This window comes from Varroa destructor, unplaced genomic scaffold, assembly GCF_002443255.2.
Source record: "Varroa destructor unplaced genomic scaffold, Vdes_3.0 BEIS01000006.1, whole genome shotgun sequence".
NCBI classification, from domain to species: Eukaryota; Metazoa; Arthropoda; class Arachnida; order Mesostigmata; family Varroidae; genus Varroa; species Varroa destructor.
In genome coordinates this window covers 20305682-20327318 of record NW_019211459.1, presented here as the reverse complement: position 1 = coordinate 20327318, position 21637 = coordinate 20305682, and the positions used below count along the sequence as shown (strand labels likewise).

General features: G+C 40.1%; 1 protein-coding gene across 7 annotated transcripts in view; it reads right to left on the bottom strand.

Moving 5' to 3' along the window:
- The window catches only part of LOC111253112 (ATP-binding cassette sub-family A member 17-like), a 35170-nt gene extending 13758 nt beyond the window's left edge, over positions 1-21412 (bottom strand). For 4 of the 7 annotated variants that reach the window (XR_015330409.1, XM_086993231.1, XM_086993232.1 and 1 more), the window contains exons 1-17: positions 17513-18179; positions 17015-17268; positions 15302-15502; positions 14831-15053; positions 13375-13578; positions 12413-12658; positions 10978-11468; positions 8692-8902; positions 8094-8305; positions 7762-7885; positions 7332-7416; positions 6906-7023; positions 4933-5098; positions 4231-4473; positions 3279-3379; positions 1666-1816; positions 1216-1292 (exon numbers count right to left, since the gene is read on the bottom strand). Coding sequence is in view for 6 of the 7 variants with exons in the window: in XM_086993231.1 (XP_086849357.1) it covers positions 1216-1292; positions 1666-1816; positions 3279-3379; positions 4231-4473; positions 4933-5098; positions 6906-7023; positions 7332-7416; positions 7762-7885; positions 8094-8305; positions 8692-8902; positions 10978-11468; positions 12413-12658; positions 13375-13578; positions 14831-15053; positions 15302-15502; positions 17015-17268; positions 17513-17915 (3510 nt within the window). In the remaining variant the exon portion in view is untranslated. Of the gene's footprint in view, positions 1-1215; positions 1293-1665; positions 1817-3278; positions 3380-4230; positions 4474-4932; positions 5099-6905; positions 7024-7331; positions 7417-7761; positions 7886-8093; positions 8306-8691; positions 8903-10977; positions 11469-12412; positions 12659-13374; positions 13579-14830; positions 15054-15301; positions 15503-17014; positions 17269-17512 lie in introns of all 7 variants that reach the window. The other 3 variants (XM_022812056.2, XM_022812057.2, XM_022812061.2) reach the window with 3 other exon arrangements.
- Positions 21413-21637: the final 225 nt, after the last annotated feature.

Here is a 21637-nt window from a genome sequence, read left to right as displayed (position 1 = left end):
GGACCTGATGCCTAGCTAGAAGTGAGGTGGTCCAGCCGCGCGTAGAAGTGCCCTGCTATGATGGTGGCAAGCAGGGTCCGCGAGAGCTCGTAGGCTACCCGCAAGCTTTTCCACAACGGTGAACATACCCTCTAGTGCTTGCTCATAGTGCTTGCTCGCACATACTCTCCTAAAAACCGCATTCTAAGGTGGCGCAGGGTCATGACGTTGTTTTACACGTGGCGCCGATTGAGGTCCAACTCTATGATTATAGAATAAGCTCAACCATTGGGACGGTCGTGGCCCGTTACCCGAATGGGCCGGTTACCCAGAGCTATAGGAGCACAAGCATGTCGACTGTATCCCACGCTTTCCTGATTTTTATCATCTGAACTAGTTAAAGACTAAAACAATGGCATACAGGAAATAAAACGCTAAAAGAAAACCTGAATCATAAAATAACCTATTGGCGTCCGGCTTGCACCAGGAGATTCAATGTAGTCTTTCTAACAGGGAAATAAAGAGTACGGTTTTCAGTCATTTTAATGTACTTTGTATTGTACAATATTTTTTCAGATCCCCGAATTCCGAATTAAATTCAATAATATGTGTTGTAACAAGTAACATCTGGCCGACTTGGAACTGAAAGGTAAAAAAAAAAGATGTTTCGTACCGAAATGGGCTTCTGCTGACGATTATTGAAAATGACACGTCCACTATGTTTTTAATAGAAAAACTACAATTTGTCCAAAACTGCCAGATACTGCCGTTAGGCTGTGTTTTTGACGGTCGACCCGCAGCTGGTGTCTACGCCAGGGTTTCAATCTAGAGCACCAAAAATATTCGGGCTGACTAACAGGAACTGACCCTCTAAGAAAACCAAATCGCAGGGTCAAGCTATTGAGATGACTGATTTCGTGGATTTAGAAACTACTTGCGAGTCCCTTTAAATAAATCCGAGTTATTTGACTGCACAGTGATCACTGTAAACAAGAAAAAAGGTTCACTCATTGGCCCAGTATTTAGAAGGTATTTGGACCTGTTAGTATAGAAACTAAAAAGGTCTCATTTCTAGATTTCATTATTTACGAAATCGAGCCTAGAAACGGCGTCGTCTCCAGATCCTAGACTTCTAGTTGGCCACTTAATTGTTTTAGAAGCATAAACATACTTAAAAACCGCCAAAGCATACTTAAATCACATAATTCCTACGAGCAGTTTTACGTTGACACTTACGTTGATGACGTACGTTAATATGTAGACTGTGGGAAGTTTAGCTAAGTAGTAGATGATTAAAAGCACAATCAAAGCCGCTGAAAAATAGAAGTAATAAAAACTTATCTTAGCAGTAAAAGTAGTTAGTAATAAAAACTTAGTTATCTTGCTAGAACATTTAACGATGGGTATCAGCTGGCTGGCTGGCTAAGAATAAATACATGGTTTAACACGATACTAGCCGTAACTTATTTTTATCGTCAATGATTGTAATAGTCAGAGACCATTGTTGAATGATTGCTGTTTCATCCATACACCACGTTACATAACCACTCTCCGATATACGCTACAGAAACAAAACTTTACATATGTTAATTTTTTTTTTTTAAGGACTAAGACCCGTTCAATGTAGGTGCTAACGACATGTGGCATAGCGGGGCACAGTGATTCGTTTAAGAACATCGCACATACCTAAATTTTGCATTTCGCCGAACACATTGGGGGGACCCATCAATACGATAAGCACTACTATGATGGTCGCTGTGACAAGCGTGACACAAAAATCGAAGATGGCGTTTGAGGCGACATAAATCCAGCGAGGAAGCCCGGTCATAATTTGGACCTGCACACACATGAAGGCCAACAACGTACGGCAATTGATGATGCATTTCCATGAAGTCAGTTTATTCGCTGGCTCTTGTTAGCTACCTGATACGTTTTCACTGTTTTTTTACCTGTTGAATCAGTGTCATCAAATGACTCTTGGTGACGACAGTATAGGTAAACCATTGTTGTAATGTAGCGCCTTGATTCCAAATCGATGAGAGTCACTTACCAGAAGTGGTGTTGCTGCTGTGTTTGTTTGTGATACTTTTTTTTTTTTTTTTCGATTCTTCGTGAAATTTTTCTATGATTTGTGTGAAAAGTGACGAGCTATCTATAGCGTGTATAGGGTGTAAAAAAAGGGAAACAAAAGTGATACACTATATTTAAATGGAATCAGAGTTTCCTTGCTGACAAACACATGTTTTATGGCCATGTTAAATGTAATTGCTGTTTGCTTTGACCATAGCTCAATTTTTTCACCAGCTCAAGCCTGTTAATATCAAACGAGTAACACTTTAATAAATTTCTATGGGAGAAAAGACTTTCCCACATTGTTCAAATACGCCTATATGTCACATATTTTCGATACACGCTCCGAAGATTCGTCAGTTCCAAAGAACAGCCAGAAATTCAAGGATTAAATAAACAGCTTGGAAGAGCTTCAAAGAGGGTCAACCGTTTAAGCTCATCTGAACAACCCAGTCCGCGATACCATTCTGGTGTGTCATTTTTATATGTAAACAATCAAATTCGATCAGATGTCCAGGACTTCTGCATAAATTTAATGTTTTCTTTTGAATAATTTATCATTTTATTTAAATCGTTTATCTTGTATTGTTTAAATTGTAGATCTTCACCTTTTCATTTTAGAACTTTTCATTCAGACTCTGAAAAAGTCAGAAGAAAGCAAGACAGTTGATCTTGCGCAAAGTTCACTATCTCAATAGGAAGCTCGTTTAGCATGAAAACATTGAAAACTAGCTGATCGTCGATGATGTCCCGCATACGAAAATCTCGCCCCCGTAGACCTCAAAATACTACCTCTGTACTGGCTTTTCTCCGCAGTTAACAGTAGCGAGTGAACGCTACGACAACGGGCCTTCGACTTCAATTTTGAGCGTCGTGTAGGCAGGCTTTTGCACGATATGTTGCCATGCTAAGTGTACGATAACAGGGAATAGAATAGCGCGCGGTATCGTTATGAATTGGCGTTGCCTAAGATTGTGTCAGCGCCTCAGAGAAACTGCCCTTGGGGCCGGTGGTGCATTGCCCAATTAAGTAAGTTTTATTGGGTCGCGGGCTACAGGCTGCTACAGGCTAAAACACCACTGCAATTATTGCATTCTGCTATTTTCTGTTTTCACGTCGTTCTGATGAATGATTCCTTTGTATCTATGCATACAAATGTCGCCGTGTTCCGTATCTGCTAATTTCAAAAACTACTTTATTGAAGCTGTGAAAAAGAAAGACATACGAACCAATTTTAATTTGAGGACTCTTTCCTCAATTGGAAGAGTAACAGCGTTGCAAGCCGGGTACGATACGGCAAAAGTTAGAAATAAAACTGCCATCATTCTGGCTGCAAATGTTAAAATATAGAACAACAAGTTACTTACTGATGGTGACAGGCAATAACATAGGATCTATATTCTACGATATATGTTTGTCTTAACAAAAGCTGAAGGAACTGTGTTTAGGGCTCACATACAAAATTTACACAAAGCTGAACGCTTTGGTTTTAATGAAGTGTGCTACTAGCTTGTAGTATGGTACCTGGTTAGGGAAACGATTGAAATTAAAAATGCAATTTAAACAACATCCTAGCTCTGCATTAATATGTCTAATTCGATCTTACCTCTAATTTGTATTTTTTACAACGCACTATTTCAAGATGTACTTTCGGTGGAAACCTCATGCTCGAATTTTTTTGTCTTTCACAACTTAGACCTAACAGGAAGATGACCTTTTTACACCAGTGAACACCAGAAGCTCACTATAGTTGGTCCAAATTTACTAGTAGGCTCATTTTCAGGTTCGTTCATCACACCAATCGATGGTGGCACTTCTTTACTTGAAAGCGATGTATGTTGGTTAGTTCTGGCACACCGAAGCCAGTGAAATCGGAATCCTGGAAAAACCAGGGCTAATATTTGGGGAGTACACCCCCTTATATGTATCGTTTCCGACTTGTATCTAAGAGACGACTTACGGCCACCAGCCATGGAGTCTAGAAGAAGTAATTTTGGTGACTCTGTTCGACTGTGAGCTAGCACATTAGTCGTAGCCAGCCTAAAAAAGCTTTCAGGCCTTCTGCGACAGGCTTTGCAAAAAAACACCTGAAATATTTGCACCTGATTCGGCAGTGGAACTGCTTGTACGAATTATTTAATCGCGCAATGTAAACCAACACAAGATTAGTTGAATACATACTAAATGTTTGCAGGAATAAGGCATGGAGTAAGTATTCTTCAGCCTTTGTGGGATAGACGTTTGTGACAATTACAGTGGCGTTTGGGTCCCGTGTAGCTTCGACAAGGATAGAGCTTTGCCATAGGGCTAAAGCAGCGGCGCCCACGTGGTAAGGTTCTCCGTTGTACCATAAAACTCGATTCTCACCATCGAACTCTCCTCCAGCAACCCATCGGTTCCTATAGCTTCTGGGGTCAGAGCTAGCTGAAAGATATTTAGAACACGTGTTACAAGGCAGAACGTAATTGCAGAAACGAGCATAGTACGTAACGGCCGAAACGAAGATAAGCATTTGGAACCCTCGCGTTGATTTATGAACTGAAGTACTTTTCTATTTAAGTGCTACGTCCTTTGGGTGTTACGTTCCTCCACGTCGATGTTATTCTCATATGGCAATTTCAGAGAAAGAAAAAATACATTCTCTAACGTCCGACCTATTCAGAAAGCCGAAACGTTTACATAGCTAAAATGATGTACAACAATTAGACGAAACGGGCAAGTATCTAAATCAGGCCTCAATGTATCAACTATGTGACACGTCGTGCTAACAAGCCGAGCCGCCAAATTTGCCGGCCGACGGCCTTCCCTTATTATACGAAAAATTCAACAATTTGCAGGCCATTTGCTTTGGCATCTCGTTTCAACATCATTAAACAAACTCACCCATGGCCAATAAATAGTGGCTAATATTTGTGCTTTGTTGAATCACATTCACTTTAGCATGTTTAGATTTCAATGCATCGGCGAATCTGGCGATGACCGCATCTTGCCTCTCAGTCACAAAGCCAATGGGTTCAGACGTTATTTTCGGTATAGAGTACGTTATCGACTGAAAAGTCAATCGAACAGTAACATGCCAATATTACAATTACCAATTAGCAATATTTGTAAAGAAAAAGTTTCTTAACTGATTATCACTGACCGGGACCTATACGGCCGTACTGTGACCTGTGGAAACCAAACAATAACTACTATTATTATTATTATTGATTTTGTAAAGTATTTGGAAGTTTGTATTGAAACCAATATCGTTTTTAAGAGAACAGCGAACTTTTTTTTTAAATGCTTTGATTTTATATAATATATATTTCCCATAATTCTGGCAGAACACGTTCACCGATTCTACAGTCCCAAGCTAGGCAGAAGGCAGCGTGTCTTTCCAAGTGCAATATTGATAACCAGAAATTCCTCCCCTCGAGTAGGGCAAACACTTGCACTATAGGTAATTTAGCACGCGTCAATGCCGCCACCTCAACTAACGTTAAAATCAACCCGTACATAACAATAACTTTTACAAATATTTTCACATATACGCAACCAGATATATCTTGCAGTTAGGTAGACAGATGTACGAATTTTTTTTATTTTAGGCTTCATTTTTTATTTAGAGGCTTTATTAGCTTTTGTCGTTTACACAATGTTTTGTTCTACAGGAAACTTTTATGCTAAAGTCTAGTGCGTGACAGAGGCTCGGGAGCACCGCCATTGTGTCAACATACGTAGACACGCTTTACATCATACTAATTTGCTGATGGATTATAATAGCAATTTGTTAACTAATAAAGACGAAAAAATTACACAATAAATTTTTTTCCCAAACGAATGGGTAAATCGTAAAAGGGACTCTAGTACGTAGGTAGACTAATCAAAAACTCCGCCGAACGATTGAATGGGTCAGGTAGATATGCTGATACAACGTAGACGCTGACAGAAAGATCAAAGCAACGATATCATGCAGACACTTTGCCCGCCTTGCGTCTCGCGAACAGTATCTTAAAATAACCATAGTAACATTAATGGGGTGATTGCTCGTAGACTGCTATTAGTTTGTCTAATTCCCAGTTGGTCCATTACTTAGATGCAGCCACCTAGACTACCTGGTGCCCACCTAGAAACACTTGATTTACCCCAGATAACTAAGAGGAGATATCGTGGCTAAATTAATTGAATGATGCAGATGGCAACCTCATCCCTTCAATAGCCATCGTAAAAGATCCACCTCACAAAAAATAAAGATAGTTCCGCGAACTTCAGCCGCAAAGCGCTGCTTACAACAGGAGGATCTCAAATTGCCCGCATACATCCTTTCTATCTACCTACAATTTATAATAAATATCCTTTTCTAGCTAAGCGAGGAAAGCCCAAACAGGTTAAGTAAGACTTTGTAATAATGCATTCACCTCCCTTCAAACCACCTTCGACCAACTATTGTGTCTTGCACACATTTTCACTTGTCGAGATTGACCTCATCAGATATTCATCGCACGCATAAATGAAGCATGCACTGAAGACTACAACGGTGATAGCACCGTTACCATGCATCCACGAACCGTCTTCTAACTTGTCGCAAATGTATTTCCTTTCATCCATACAAGCAAAAAGGGTTAATGATTAAACATAACAGTGAAGTACCCCAATGGTTACGGCATAAATAACTTCTAAATCAATACGACAACAGAGCTAGGATGGTTGCAATATTCCAACTGTCACTCATTGACATTGAGTCAGCGTTCTCGTGCAAATAAACTGCAATAAGGTCCACGTGTCCTGGTAGTTCCTAACCAGACCTGCCGTTAATCTCAGCAAGGTCTCGTCGGCTCGATCAAATTGCAGCAGTGAAAGTAACATTTACGAACCCGTCGCAGTTCGTTCTTAAAGACTGCTACAGTCGAGATACAATAGAGAACGGTAGCGAGAGCTGGCACAAGTCCAACGTAAAATACGATTCTCCATTCACGTCGAGTCACGAGCCACCTGTGTCCAGAAAGGTTAGGACCAGATTAGGTTCAATTGAATTGTGATCTGTGATTAGTTCGGCTGATTCAATTACCGAGCCAGGCTTGCCTTCCTTTAACCTGCTTAGCATCGGCCTTTACACGCGGTGCCAATAACACATTAGTATAGGCTCAGAACGACCATAGTGAAGCACCGCATCTAATAAGCGCATGTTATTGTTTCGAACCCCGTCAACGACACGGAACACGAGAAACGTTACTAAGTAAGAGAACATTATATAAATAATAACTGCGAGCGTTGTTATGGCCGTACTTGGCAAAACTTACCTCTTTCGAAGCAGTGCGCATAGGCGAACTGTATTTAGACGGCGTCCCTCGGGTATTACAGTCGGGTGTCTGAAGGCTTCTCTAACTATGGAACAAACTCAAATTTTAGTTAAATTTTACACAGAAAAGCTCAGATAGTACGAGCGTGCTATTTGGACGATAATAGATACGAATTGCTAAAATAACCACATATTTTTTTTTTTTAAAAATGCGTCAAATCTCCTCATAAATACCTACCGTAGATCTTCTGTAGCCCTACCGTCAGGCAGGTAAAGGAGACAGTCTCGATATAAAGGTCACCTTCCAGGTCAGTTAATTAATTCAATTAAAGTAAATATCGGTGATTTTCAACAATACCTAAAAATCTTCCCGAGTCTCCTGTAAGGTTCGCCATCTGAAATAACAGTGAAATAAGTACCGCTATGCTCACATGTAATTTCAACTGTTTCCTCGTTGCTCGGACGTGCCCCATAGCCAGATTTTGCTTCGTCGTACGCGCCAATTTTGTGGAATACATCTTCCATTGTCGTTATGGAAATACTAATATTTTGAACCTGAAAAGGTGACGTTCATATAGCACGGCATAATGTTTACTTAGCAAAGGCTCGCAACATAACAATATATCTGCCTATGCCGAGCTTCAGAACCTTTGAATGTCAGGCGGTATTGCTTGTTTACGACTAGTTAGTGTGTCATAATAACAGCGGTGCCCCAAATCAGCCTCACAATAAACCGATGACCAACGACATGCTTGGTACATACTCCGAAAGCAGTCATGTTCTCTTCAAGGTATCTGAAGAGTTCGACGAGCTGCTGCGGTGACGGGAAGCCAATGTTAATGACGAACTCGAAGCCAAAGTCCATATCCATACTGATTCTGTCGTATCCAGGGAGAGCTTTCCTCATCGCATAGACGACCCGGCTCGTGTCGACGTCTACAAAACGCTTGCCCAGTCGCAGGTTGTAACCGGTTTCTGTGGTAGACAAAATTCCAACAGGCAACAGTGATACATAAAGCTGTTATTGGCATATCCGGCTATTTCATACTGCATCAGAATCTGCACGAAGTCACACAATGACAGTGATCCATTTTCACACCTCACTCAAGCTAATTAAGAGTCATTTAGCAAAACTTACGCCATATCATCAATCACGAGGTGTCGTCGTCAATCATTGGTCGGTTAAATAATATTGCCAATGCGCTGCGTTTTGTTTGCTATTTGCTAGATGGGCACATATTTATACACTTTTCATTAAAAGAGGTTAGTTTCATAAAGCTAAAAATACACGATGTTTGTCGATTTGCCGAGGGCCTTATGCCAAATGTGGCATCGTTGATCGTAGATAAGTTCGAACGAACCGAACTTGCGCTTCAGGAACATCGGTGATCCGCAGGCTAGAAGGCGGCCTTTCGCCACAAAAACGATACGGTCTCCCAGTATGTCTGCTTCCTCCATAAAGTGAGTGGTCATTACGATGGTTCTAGAACGTCGCTCGCTCTGCAGAATTTCCCATACGGCGCGCCGCGATTCAGAATCCATTCCCGTTGTGGGTTCATCAAGAATCAGTATCTGTGCGAAGAAGAATCACATTCACTTGAAATAAATATTTATCAGCGCTATTTTATAATGCCAGAACAAAGGACTATTTTCTAGTGATCAATGATCTATTGAGATCTGTAACAAGTATTTATATAAAAAAAACAAATAACAAGAAAAATAGCTTTTTCCAGTTTATTCACGAAGACTGGTCCTCACGTACACTTCTTACGTAACGAAATCACTGCGTCACAAAATTCAGTTTCTTTTTAGCTTCCACCTCTAAATTTACATCCTATCCATGTTAATAACTTGAATGAGCTCAAAAAAAAGTTCTCAAAAAATCATTCTCTACCATCATGCTCTACAAATGCAAGCGTGCTTAATCGACTAATGGCGTCCAAATTTAGGCTTAGTGGGATGTACGTGCAAGGACAAGATCATAACATCGTGTTAAACCTTCCTTTCTCCTGACCGTTCCCGAAAACAGTTATTAATGAGGGCCAATTAGATTGTGCTAGGATAATTCTAGTTACTTCTTGCCGACCACAGTTTGCCAACTTTATGATGATATAAACTTTATCTTTACTAGATCTTCTGGAGGCAAGTATGTCGCGTTTATTACGGGCTACCTCTATCGAAATATTGAAGCAATTAATGATATTTTTAAGTAGATAATTCTTAGCGAAAAGCAACCGGCTTCCAACTACGACAAGACTTATCATCATATATATATGAAACAACAGTGAACTTCCGTCTGCTGCTAAGAAGTTACACGGCAAGCGAGAAGGAAGAGGTACCTCGACTTCATCTTGCATTAAGAAACAGAGATTACATACAATGGAAAACGAACATTTAAAAAAATCTTTTTTCATCTAGTTAACTCTTCTGTAGATTGCTAACATTGTTTGCTACATGATGTACGGTGATTCGGTGAATATAGAGAGGTCTATATTTAGCTGCTGCTGATGTGCCCTCTGCTATTGCTTTTCGATGTAAAACTTCAGGTTATCGCCTAGATTAAACGCCTTCGCAATCTGGTCAACTGGGGGCCAGTTCTCTGCCGTGAAGCGTTCACGCGTTCTCTTGTGTGGCCTTAGATAGAACCTGTGCCAGGTCATGCCAATATTTCTTTGCCATTCTTCCGGCAGTATGTGAAATTCTTTCTTTTAGTAAGCGCTCACCAGTTTCCTTTTTTTATTTACTTCAAAGGGGTAATAAAGGATATGGTTTCTTTTATCGAACCTATTTGCATTCATGTCAAAACGATGATTGGGCTCCTAAAACGGTATCATCGGATAGGTCGAATTTTATTTGCTAATAAAACCCCGCGACTGCCAACTCTCGTTTTTCAAAGCATCAGCGGCATCAGCTCACGCTGTTCATTTAATTCTCTGAAGCTTGTTTACTTGCCACCGTTACCCCGCTTAATCCGAATACGATATCCCGATCTGTTTTCTACTATTTTCCTAGATTAATTGTGGCTTCACGCCTGACTGAGTTAACTATAAGCACTATTTACATAGATATCAGATACTAGTAAGTGCCAACTTCTCGAGCTGGCGACGACCGATGGAAGCGCACTCAAATGACCATATTTAAATGTATACTTCTTTATGCGACCTACACCAGAATGTTAAAGACAAACCCAGTTGCTCGCCCAATCTTTCTTGTAAATTGGTCACAGTGGTTTTTACATTCTAATTGGAACGGATTTTACCGCAGCATACGCTATCTAGTGTACTCAAAACATTAACTTCGTTGAAAAGTTCCTAATTCGGTGAAACGCTAACTACGCTGACTTTATAAGCGCCTAATATGAGCTTATTACTAACGTTACGCAAGAATACGCATAGTTGGACATATAAAAGAACGTAAATTTATACACTAGTAACTATCTATATTCAACATGACTCCTCTATGCTTGTGGTACTTTTGATCCACGCTAATCTCAAACTAAACGAATAGCAACTATAAAGCACAGTTACATGCTCACACATTAGTCAACTGGGTGTACTAAATTTAGGTAAACAAACGTTGTCCTGCTCTCCTTGGCTATATTCAACAGGAAGATTTGGAATGACTATCCATAACAAAACAAACTGTACCTCACTGCCTCCGATCAGGGCATTTGCAAGACACAGCTTTCTTCTCATTTCGGCGGATAGGTCTTTTGATAAAGAGCCACACTTATGCATTAGGTTAAGTTTCAAAAGCAGCTCTTCCGTTTCCTGCTTCACAACGTCCGCTTTGGCGTCTTTGAGCTTAGCAAAAAAAGCTAAATGCTCAGCCACTGTAAGATCATCGAAGAGCACATTGTGCTGAGGGCAAACCCCAATACTCTTTCGAGCTTCGCGTGTATTTTTTTTAACGTTATATCCATTAATATACACTTCTCCATGGTCTGGCAATATAAGTCCCGTCAAGATGTTCATGATCGTTGTTTTGCCGGCTCCATTATGCCCGAGCAACATGGTGATTTCATTACAGTACAAATCAAACGAGAGGTCATTGAGAGCTCGAATCGGGCCAAAGCTATGCGATATCTTCCATAGACGAATGACGACACGTCTTTCCGTTGACACAGGTTCCATCAGTTCTGAAAGTGGAAGAAACGTTCCGTTAACACAGTTTATATATATATATATATATATATACCATGTTGATTCCGCGAGATGTTTAGCTACAAGTCAATACTTAAGGGCCTAGCATTTGCCAATGGAACGCTTATTTATAGACGACAAGCTAAAATCTTTCCCTTCAGCTGTTACCTAAATAGGGAAAAGTTGTCGCGCCGGGTTATTACGATTCTTCTTCTGACCATACTAGGTTTCTTGGCAAAACGCATAGAATTACCAAGGAGCAAAAAGCCTGCACTGTGAACGCACGGCCTCAAATTCTGCATGGAACTGTAGCCAGAGGTCTGCCAAAAGGCCAACTTGTTTTAGATCGCAGTACCTAACCTTTGCAGAAGTTCGTCCAAGCGATGCGAATTTTTATTTGGATCGAGATGGTCAGGTTTTTGTCTATTTACCGCTTTTCGGTATCCAAATGTCTATCAAATGTAACTGGTTCATATATGCTTATTCACTGATTCTTGATGGTTACGCGGACTTTTTTGAACTTATCTCCATGAGAGAGTAGAGCATGAATTTTTGGCTCGTTCCCTGCTTTGATAGCCACTCTCAACTCCTCCCAGTTGTAGCGTTTCCAGCATTATTACGAATAAGCTTATTTTATGATTAGGTGTCAATCTTCTCCATTGCAAGACCCATGGCCAACTTACTAGTAGACTCATAAATAGCTCATTTTCAAAACACAATAAATACCCTATAATAGCGATGTGTCTATGGCGCGATAATCACTTCGATCGTCTCATTTCAGCTGCAACCAGACCTTACTGAATATTGGAGAGTCTCCTCGTAAGGCAATAACTTTTTCGTCAAAATCATTAACATGCAAACATTCAAAAAAAAAAAACAACATCAACGAAAAAGCGCCATGTATATTTTCATCTACAAGTATAAATTTCGCTCTGCTAACCTTTGGTACCAGATGATAAGGTCGTTTCGGAAATATCGTGAACAACGGGAAGCCAATATGAAGGTTGTAAAAAGAACAGCGGATGGTTTGGCACTCCAGACTGCCACGGACATATGCTATCAAAATAGACCGCAAATGCAAGATATAAAAACCACGACAACAGCATTGCGTATACAACATCGATGGGCGCTATGTTATCACCTGGGACAACTCCTTTAAGCATGTTATGCCACCGTAAACCTTCACCTGTAAGAAAAGGCGATGTACGATTATTTATAATATCTCAAAATTCCTTCGCAACTTTCCCTATTATGGGCCTGTTAGGTCTGTTCAGTTCACAGCTAAAGAGGATTCGAGGATAATTCTGAATGTGCAAAAGGCTCTGCCCGTGGGCGATGAAGATCAGAAAACCAACAACCAGCGATCTGCACAGGCCTTTGACTAGTATGCAGCCTTGGAAGAACTGTTGAAGTCGCCGATGAAGCACTAGTAAATAAAGAAATCACAAAATGTCAATGGTAACGCTACTTGTTAAATTCGAAGTTTAACTCGAAGAATGAGTGTATGGGACCTCTGAGATCGTCAAGCCTCGGTACGTTAATCCTGCTAATTATTTCACCATATCGGCTAGTGCTACATGAATAGCTTTACTAGAGTAATTTCAACAATAAACCAGCACAAATGTCTTACTTTCTGTATCACTGGTTATACTAATACCGGTTATACTAAATATCAAAAGTTCACTTTAAAACTAATATATAATAAGAATAAACACTATGCTATTTTACTACTATACGTATACTATATATAGACGTACTCTGAATTACTTTAAATTAATGAAATCAGCACAAAATGACCAGTAATTTTACCCGCTAATGTATTCGCTCATTGCTACCATTATTACGGGAATAATTTCGAAATTTCACATTTGACTATCGAAATATAGACAACGGCGGACATACCTTTGTGTTCAGCAAACATCGCAAACTTCAAAAGCCAATTAATGCCCATCGCGGGTACACAGGATGTCCCCAATTTGAACGCAATTGTTAGGGACATGTAGTCTGAGATGCTTTCTGTATTTGTGTCCAAATAACCGTTCGTGATATTAATCGCCAGCAGAGACATTATAAACACGACGAACGCCACAACCGCCATAATCTTTGCTGAATAAACGCAAACATTTCAGAATATTAGAACATTTTTTTTTGGAGACGATGAGGGATCAAATCGTACGCAATGTAAGGACGTCTAACGAATCAACTCACTTGTCATGATTTTCCCTAAAATAATAGAGATTTTGCCGAATCGCTATACCTGTTTATTGAAGTATTATAAGAATCATGCCCATCATTTCCCGATAGAGAATCTTAAGGCGTGATGCTAGCACAATAGATGTAGCGAGTACTAATGTGTAGCTGAAAAACCGTTAAGCTTTTCTCTTGCCGAAAACGCAGAGTAAATTCCTACCAGCACTTGAAAATTTCGTCATCTGAGGCTCTTCCATAGTGCACGATGTTGGGCTAAGGTCTCTAACGATGGGAATGTTTGTGTTTAGTTGAAGAAGGACTTTTTTGCGCTGGTATTATACTCCGCATGTCGAAACTGCTGTGTACATTTGGAGGCTACTTGTTAGTCAGCAAACGTTTGTTACTAGCTGTAACAAAAGATTGCTGTTTCTGTTGTCAAGCTTGACAACAGAAGAAGCTTTAACAAGTTACACCAGAATCACCTCCCGCTTTAGGTTGATAATATGGATGCCAAACCTGTCAACGTGGTAAGGGAGACAAGCAAATGAGCGTACGCTTCTGATGTAGACAGGCCATCTCAAATGCAACGAGAATTCAGCAAAGAGACCCGTCAAGCTCCCGGGCATTGATCAAGGTCGTTCGGCCGTGTTTCGTAATCTGTTTACCAACCTAGTGGGTCTGTTCTTCTAGGCTTTCGTAAGATCAGTCGACTTCCGACGACGTAGAAAGCTGGCATATCAAAAGGCAACCGCTGGGTCTCTTTTGCTCCTCAGTACTCCTGTCTTAAATGAGGCCATCCGTGCGCATTGATAGATGATTTGCGAAAGCTTTATTCATACTGGATCGTTTCCTTTTAGGAATTCACCAAGGGCTCTAATTGGACCCGGGCTTGTCTGGCTCACTATGATCTTTTTACAGGTGTTTTAGGCTGACTCCCTGAGGGTTTACTTACCTCAACGACCTTCAATTACGATATGGTATGGCAATTAAGCCTTTGTTTTAAGAAAGATGGCAGCATTTGTTTGCGTAGGTACGTACGTTCTATCGTATTGCGACTTTTACATCACGCCTACGATATTTTGTACTACATTTAGTATAAAAAATGCTCCATAATCATATGCTGAACATAAGTACATATATATCTAATACGTGTATAAAAGGAGCATACGCGAAGTGAATGGTACGGTAAGCAGCAGAGCAAAACTGACGAGCGCCATCGTGAAGACCATCATAATGAGGATAATCACTGAGGGATCCGAATAAAAGAATACGTTTTTGAAGAACATGGCGGCAGTGAGAATGAGTGCTATCATCCAGCCCCTAATATTGCCTAGGAGCATAAGGTTTAGCCAGTATACACTTCCTGGCAGACCCATCATTCGCATCATTTCCTTGAATAGCAAAAAAAAAAAAAAAAAAAAAGTATAAAAATTAGAAAACGCGAAGCTAACGTCTACAAATTGCACTCAAAATAATAATAATAAAATAAAAAAAATTTAATATTACTATTAATATCATAAAAATATGAGTCGCAACAAGCAAAGCAAAATAGCTTTTGGAAGTCTGATAACTACTGAATTTTATTAGCTTGAAGCTACACCCGCTACTAATCGTATTGAGGAAATTGAAATACACTTACTTGGAGGCGATTCTCTTTCTGGGCGACAACACCTGTCGTATAGGAGCAGAGAAACATTGAAAAGCCGAGTATGATTATAAGGTTAAGTGGTCCAGCACTTAGCGGAACGCCTCCTTCTTGTAAGTAGTATCGGTCCGTTGGAAAAGGCCGCATCAGGTCCAGTACAGAAGCAATGGTTAGATTGTAAAATTTCATGTGTTCCTTAAATCAACAGTAGCATTAATGTTATGATGTGAAGATCCCGCTACTTTTCATATAATGAAAATTGAACAACATGTTGTTCCAGTGAAACACTAATATAATAATCCATATATACAGTATATAGAGAAATACATTAAAATTTTCTTATTATGGCTATTATAATTATTATTTCCGATTCTAAATTTTGGTTTACTTTGACCGTCGAAAACTTAGCACTGTCGGAACGCATAAGTAATCAATTTGTGTTCAAAAACCAGGCCCCGGGAAAACGCTACGAAAAAGGTGTCCGATAGAGCTGGCGTATATGCATAAGTAAGCATGCTCCTATTGTAAAATCCCATTGGCCGCCATTTGCTCGGTACAGATGCGTAACATCAACAGAAAATGATATTCATGGCCTACGTATATATTCAAAAGAAACAGCTATTCACAGCAAACGGGTACAATGGAACCAAACAGGCGATTTTCAAAATGAAACCGTACGCAAATTTATCGAAACTTCCACAAGCTTGACCTTAAGGATAACACGAACACAAGAAGGTTCTTGCTCTTTAACCGGCCTTCAATCTAAAGGGCCTTATAGCTTCGGGCTCAAAAATCGCTTGGGCACTAATTCAAAATAGAAGCTCGCACTCGGCATCGCACCCACACAAGTTCCATGTGTGTCCCTGCGTTGACGCTACCATTTCACAAATCACAGAGACGAAAAAGAAACACATATTCGATACTCTTCCTGGCTAGCTTATATTACATACGCTGCTGTTGAAAGAGTCTCTACTGCTGAGGTAGGCTAATACGTAGTTTCAACGATTCGGCAGCAGTTCCTGCTAACTTCTACCTTAAATTCGTTACGTAGCGACCGCGCCATTGGGGTACATATCCGCTTTTTGAGCTATTGTTTTTAGAAAAACTCCACTGGTTGGCAAAGCTGCTTTGGAATTTTTGATCCTAACTGTGTGAGAATGTCCTAACTATTGTATAGTTAAAACTAAGGACAAGGTTTCCTAAATTCGCGTTTTCTTTCGAGATTCAAACTGAACATATTAATGCTGCAATTCTTTTTTCACTTTAACCAGTGACCCGATATTGGTTCTTCCGAAAGAATCAAGTAATCTTTAAACATGGCCGCAGCTTTATTTAATGGGTTCTAGAGGTTCTATGGGAGTCTTCGGCCGTGGTTTTAAGACGCGACACGCTTGTAAGCGAGACACTCGCCGACGTTTCCGGATGTTATACTAGCTGAAAAACATCGCGGAAAGCTTCGAATGTGCCGTGGCATAAACTCTCCCTTGAGTTCCGCAGACAGCCGACAATTCAGAGACACGTGATGGTCTGAGTGCGAAAACGGGCGTAGGAATTTGGGAGCCAGCATACAAAATAACGTTTAACGACAGTACCGAACTTCATAAAATTCGAAATATTATTAGGTGCTCAAAAATTCGCTCTGGTGTACACTTCAGAAATTACTTTTACATTGTGCAAACTGTTCATCAGCTTCATACTATGACCAACCTCGAAAACTGCGTACATTGTAGGGAACAACAGGTTCTCTTCAAAAATTGACCTCAAGGTCCTTGGTTTCGCGAGCTGACTAAGGGAATCCGAGGAGGCAATTTCATCTTTGAAGCCGTATTGAAGGGTATAACTCAGCTGGCTTGGCTCGCTTACCGACCGGAAAACAATGGCCAAATCAACGGTGCCATTAATATTGCTTAGGTGCACCTCAAGATCGTTGTCATCAGCAAAGCCTGTAACCAAAGTATTTCCTGAAATCGAATTTAGACACATAGCACGTTAAGCTAAGGCTGGACAAGCACATACGAGATCGTAGTAACTGAGTAGCTGAGCGATCTTCAGAACATTCCGTCACCGTTACAAATCGATCGTTCTGATTATGCCACCCTGGCAAATGCATGTCGAGGGAGATTCTCATCGTAATCACTTACCATCTACACGATGAACTCTATCGTTATCGATGAGCCAATAGATCTATCTAAGGACCACACTTACGATGAATTTCAAAAACGGAATCAATGACGAATGCTGTGTAGTCTGTTCGAGGAGCGTAGATCACTTGAAATCTTTCTCTGCTGTTTCCAAAGTCAATGTGCTTCGCCGAGTAAGGACCTTTGTGCGGGTAAATCATTGCGTCGTACCATTTTCCAGCTGCTGGATCTTTCTCGGGAATTTTAAAACCTATAGAAAGAACAACTAGAAAAACGATTCCAAATAATAATGATAAGATAATTGAAAATAAATAACAATGTAAACAATAACAAAAACAAAGTTTCCTCCCTCGATAATCACGAAGTGAATCGGCAGCAGATGGAAACACCAACAGCTCTTCGGACGCTTCGATGGTAACGCCAGTTAATTCTGCCAATAGCTTTGCTACAGTCTGAAGTTCAAGCATATTCTTTACGTGTTATTTACTATAAACTCGACCTATACCTGTGCGTTAGTTTCCATTCGGCCATTATTAGACAATATCTATGATTTGAAAGAGAAGCAAAAAGACACGCTGTACTATTGCGGGCAAGGCTTACATTACTCACAGAAGACCGATACTGGAAACAATAGCTCGAACAAAGAATACCAAGGGTGCCGTTTGATGCGCAAGATCCACATGTCTTTCTTGAGCAGAGCGCACAACTGGGTAAGTATGTACATAGCGAATGCCAACAACACCGGTTGGTCTCGTGCACTGTTTTCGCAGTAGAGATAACGGCCCTGTGAATTTCTTCTGGGCGCCTTGAGTCGATCCTTGAGCAACGGTGACGTTACGGAAATAGCGTTGTCAGTAGGAATTAAAAGTGTGAAGGTTTTGGCATAAATACTGCGCTGAATAACAATTAGTACAATCACTATCCCCAGGAAGCAGTCGAAGCAGGCTCAGTGCCTAATAAACGTCTGTGTAAGTTCGAAGCCGCGAACTCGTTCAATATACCATAGTTGTTGGTTTCTTCCTATTGGTCCTTTGTGGCTATTTGCAGTTCATCATACAATTATTTGGCACTTTACGTTTCGCTCTCGATGTACCGTTTATTGAAAGCTAGCTAGAAATAACTTTATTGGATCTGTCCGCGAGCAAAGTGTCTCTTGATTCGATTGGCTTTGTGTCCTAAGGAGAATGGGTATCGTTACGAAAGCGAGGCATTAGCGTTTTCTGCGACAGAAAATTTAGTACCTGTTGTCGTTCGAGGCTTGGTGGCTATCGACACTACGATTGGTATACTGTAGCAATTTGAGGGTCATAAGGAAACATGCGTACTCCATACACAAAGGATTAGTCTTGAACTTCTACATTTGTATTGCAACACACTGAAAACGTTCGTCTCGCTAGTTTCAGCTTTACTTAGGCCAATAGTTCTGAACTGGACAAAAACAACGAAATATTTCTACAACATAAGTGTAGTTATTTTTTTGATTCGATGAAATATCGAAAATCTAAAGGGTTACATAACAGAATAGGTCTAAGGCACTGAATGCATTTTCGTCTAATAATAATAATAATACGATTGCTACAGTGACTTTTTTACCTAATAATATAGTTACTCTACGACTCTATAAATCTGTCAAAGGAAACCTAAAAATTCTTTCGAATTTTACGTCCAGTACCGCTGTTAGGTATGGTTTCAGGTGACTGGCGTCCAACTCGAGATGAAGTTCTGCATCCACCTTTGAACCTGATTAACCTTACAGAAACCTAAGTAGGTCCAACGGGATGGTTTTTGGAAATCGTAGAAGGGATACTGACAGTAGAGAAGCCGCTTTTGGCCGCTCAGTTTTTGAGAGCTTAAAATAGCCACAATTATGACTGGCCCATCAATATTATAAAGCTAAAATAAGGGGGTTACATAATCCTATTGTATACCTGTTTTTGCAGGCATACGAAGGACTTCCTAAGCCAAGCTGATAATAATGATTTTATTGAAATTAACGAATCGAATCAAATCGGAACTCTCAATTGCATCCACCAGCCCCTCGCTCTCTCTCTCTCTCTCTCTCTCTCTCTCTCTCTCTCTGTTAAAATGTCAGCATCCGACTACAACAATAACGCCATTTCTTCAACTAAGGTACAATTCCTCGCCAGGTGCGACGATTTTTTAAGGCTTTGCTACCATTACCGCGCTAATGTCCTATATCTATGTCAAAGGCTTCAGCGTATTACTTGCGTCTCTTTAGCAATTGACGACTACAAATCTGTAGTGTAGTCGATCAATTCCTTATATGTTAGATTCATTTCTGTACTGTAAAAAACACATGTTCACGTACAAAAACATGCATGTGCCTCTCACGGGTACATTGAGCATACAGAGCCCTCTCCCCACACTTGAAAACACTTCTTAGATTCGGATTTCGGAACCGTTTGACGTTATGCTTCCGAACGTCGCTGGATTTTGTCTAGCATAACAAATATTCCTTTCCTAACGCGTTTTATTTTTAGGGCAACCGAGAAGGAAGCTCGAAAAAATCTGATCGGATATGTGGATGAATAGTTTTTGTCAGAGAGTTCCATATGATAACAATGTGTCATGGTGATCATTTCACGAGTTAGCCTGTTACCCTAGGCTTTGTCTGCTGTTACTCAACGCCTTTGTCCATGAGAGTTGAAGGCCCTCAAGGATAAGGCTCGAGCTTTCGAACATAGTATCTATTTCAATTTCAAGAGATTTTAGAAACCAGGTTTGAAAACAAATTTTCCCTTCATACAAGATGAATTAAATACTTACTTGACAAATGACTCGCTAACTTTTGCTCCATCCTGCAGCTTGGCCTTTTGTTCTCAATATTTCGTGCACTTTGTATGCTCTTGCCTCGATTTTCAAGAAAGGCGTAGTACAGGCCCATCTTTTGATTTTGCCCGACGAATTAAGTTGTTGATCGAATTCAAATCTATCTTTATTATTTACTAATTTTATAAGGTATATATCTACTTGCCTAATTTATGTATATATTACAGCGTTTTATAGCCTGGTTGATAAGTATGGAGCAGGCGTTTCGTTTCCATATCATAACATTTTTAATAAAACTGCAAACTGTAAATATAAGCATTATATATACATTATTATGACTGATAAAATATTAAAGTATCTAGCTTGACCTTTTGTTAAAATCAGGCTTATTTTTGAAGAAAAGAAAAACGCCTGATAAATACAACACGTACGATGAACGAGTAGTTATAACTTGCATTCGATCTAGTATATTAGTGTTTGTATTGTTCAGTCACCTAAATTTGGCCTCAGACGGTAAGCCCAGTATAATCTGCAGTAATAATGAGCGCCTAACTGGGCTTTCGTTGCAGTCGAGTGTCGCCTGTTTTTGCGGTAACCACTGACAAAAAAATAGAGTCAATATTTTCCGCATATCCGCGCCCAGCTTGAACCCCTCGTATTTACCTAGTCATCAACTTCACCGGGGGGGATCATCCCCCCACGAACTTCACATTAACCGTTAAAAACCATTAAATACCAATACCTACTGAAACGCATTTAACCATCACGTTCGTGTGTCGGAATTGGTCGACAGTACGAAACTTCGGCTTGAATCTAAATCTAAATCTAAACTAATTCTACCCGAATATCAACTGGAATACTTTTATCTATAAAAACATGTATCCGCATCGGGTACGTAGTAATTGTCAGACCAGCTTACCAGAAAAAAGGGCACATTTAAAGAGGACATAAATTCTAATAAATACATCAACAAAAAAAAAAAGAGGACACAAATAATAAGCGCATTATTATAATACTAAGTATGCTTTTTCCTTGCTCCATAGATGTGCTCACGGCCAGGAGTAGAGCGATACTATTTTTCGGGTTACATAAACATATACGAATGTAGTATTATGGCAAAGCTTATATAGCTGCAAATAATGTTATTTGTCTCTACTGTTTATAGACCTCTTGGATTTCCATTCAGGTTCGTAGTGCCAGCGCGCTGATATCTTTGTCATATTCTACGTCCGGTACTTCATTGCATTGCTTCGGACAGTTACGACGAAACAAATTGTACCGTCGCTCGGATTCGAACCTAAGCCACCAACTGTTTCAGTTCCCACTGCTCTATATACCGGCTCTTGCCTGATCGTCGATGTTGTGTAATGCCGAAGAAAATGATAGAGCCGGCGGTGGT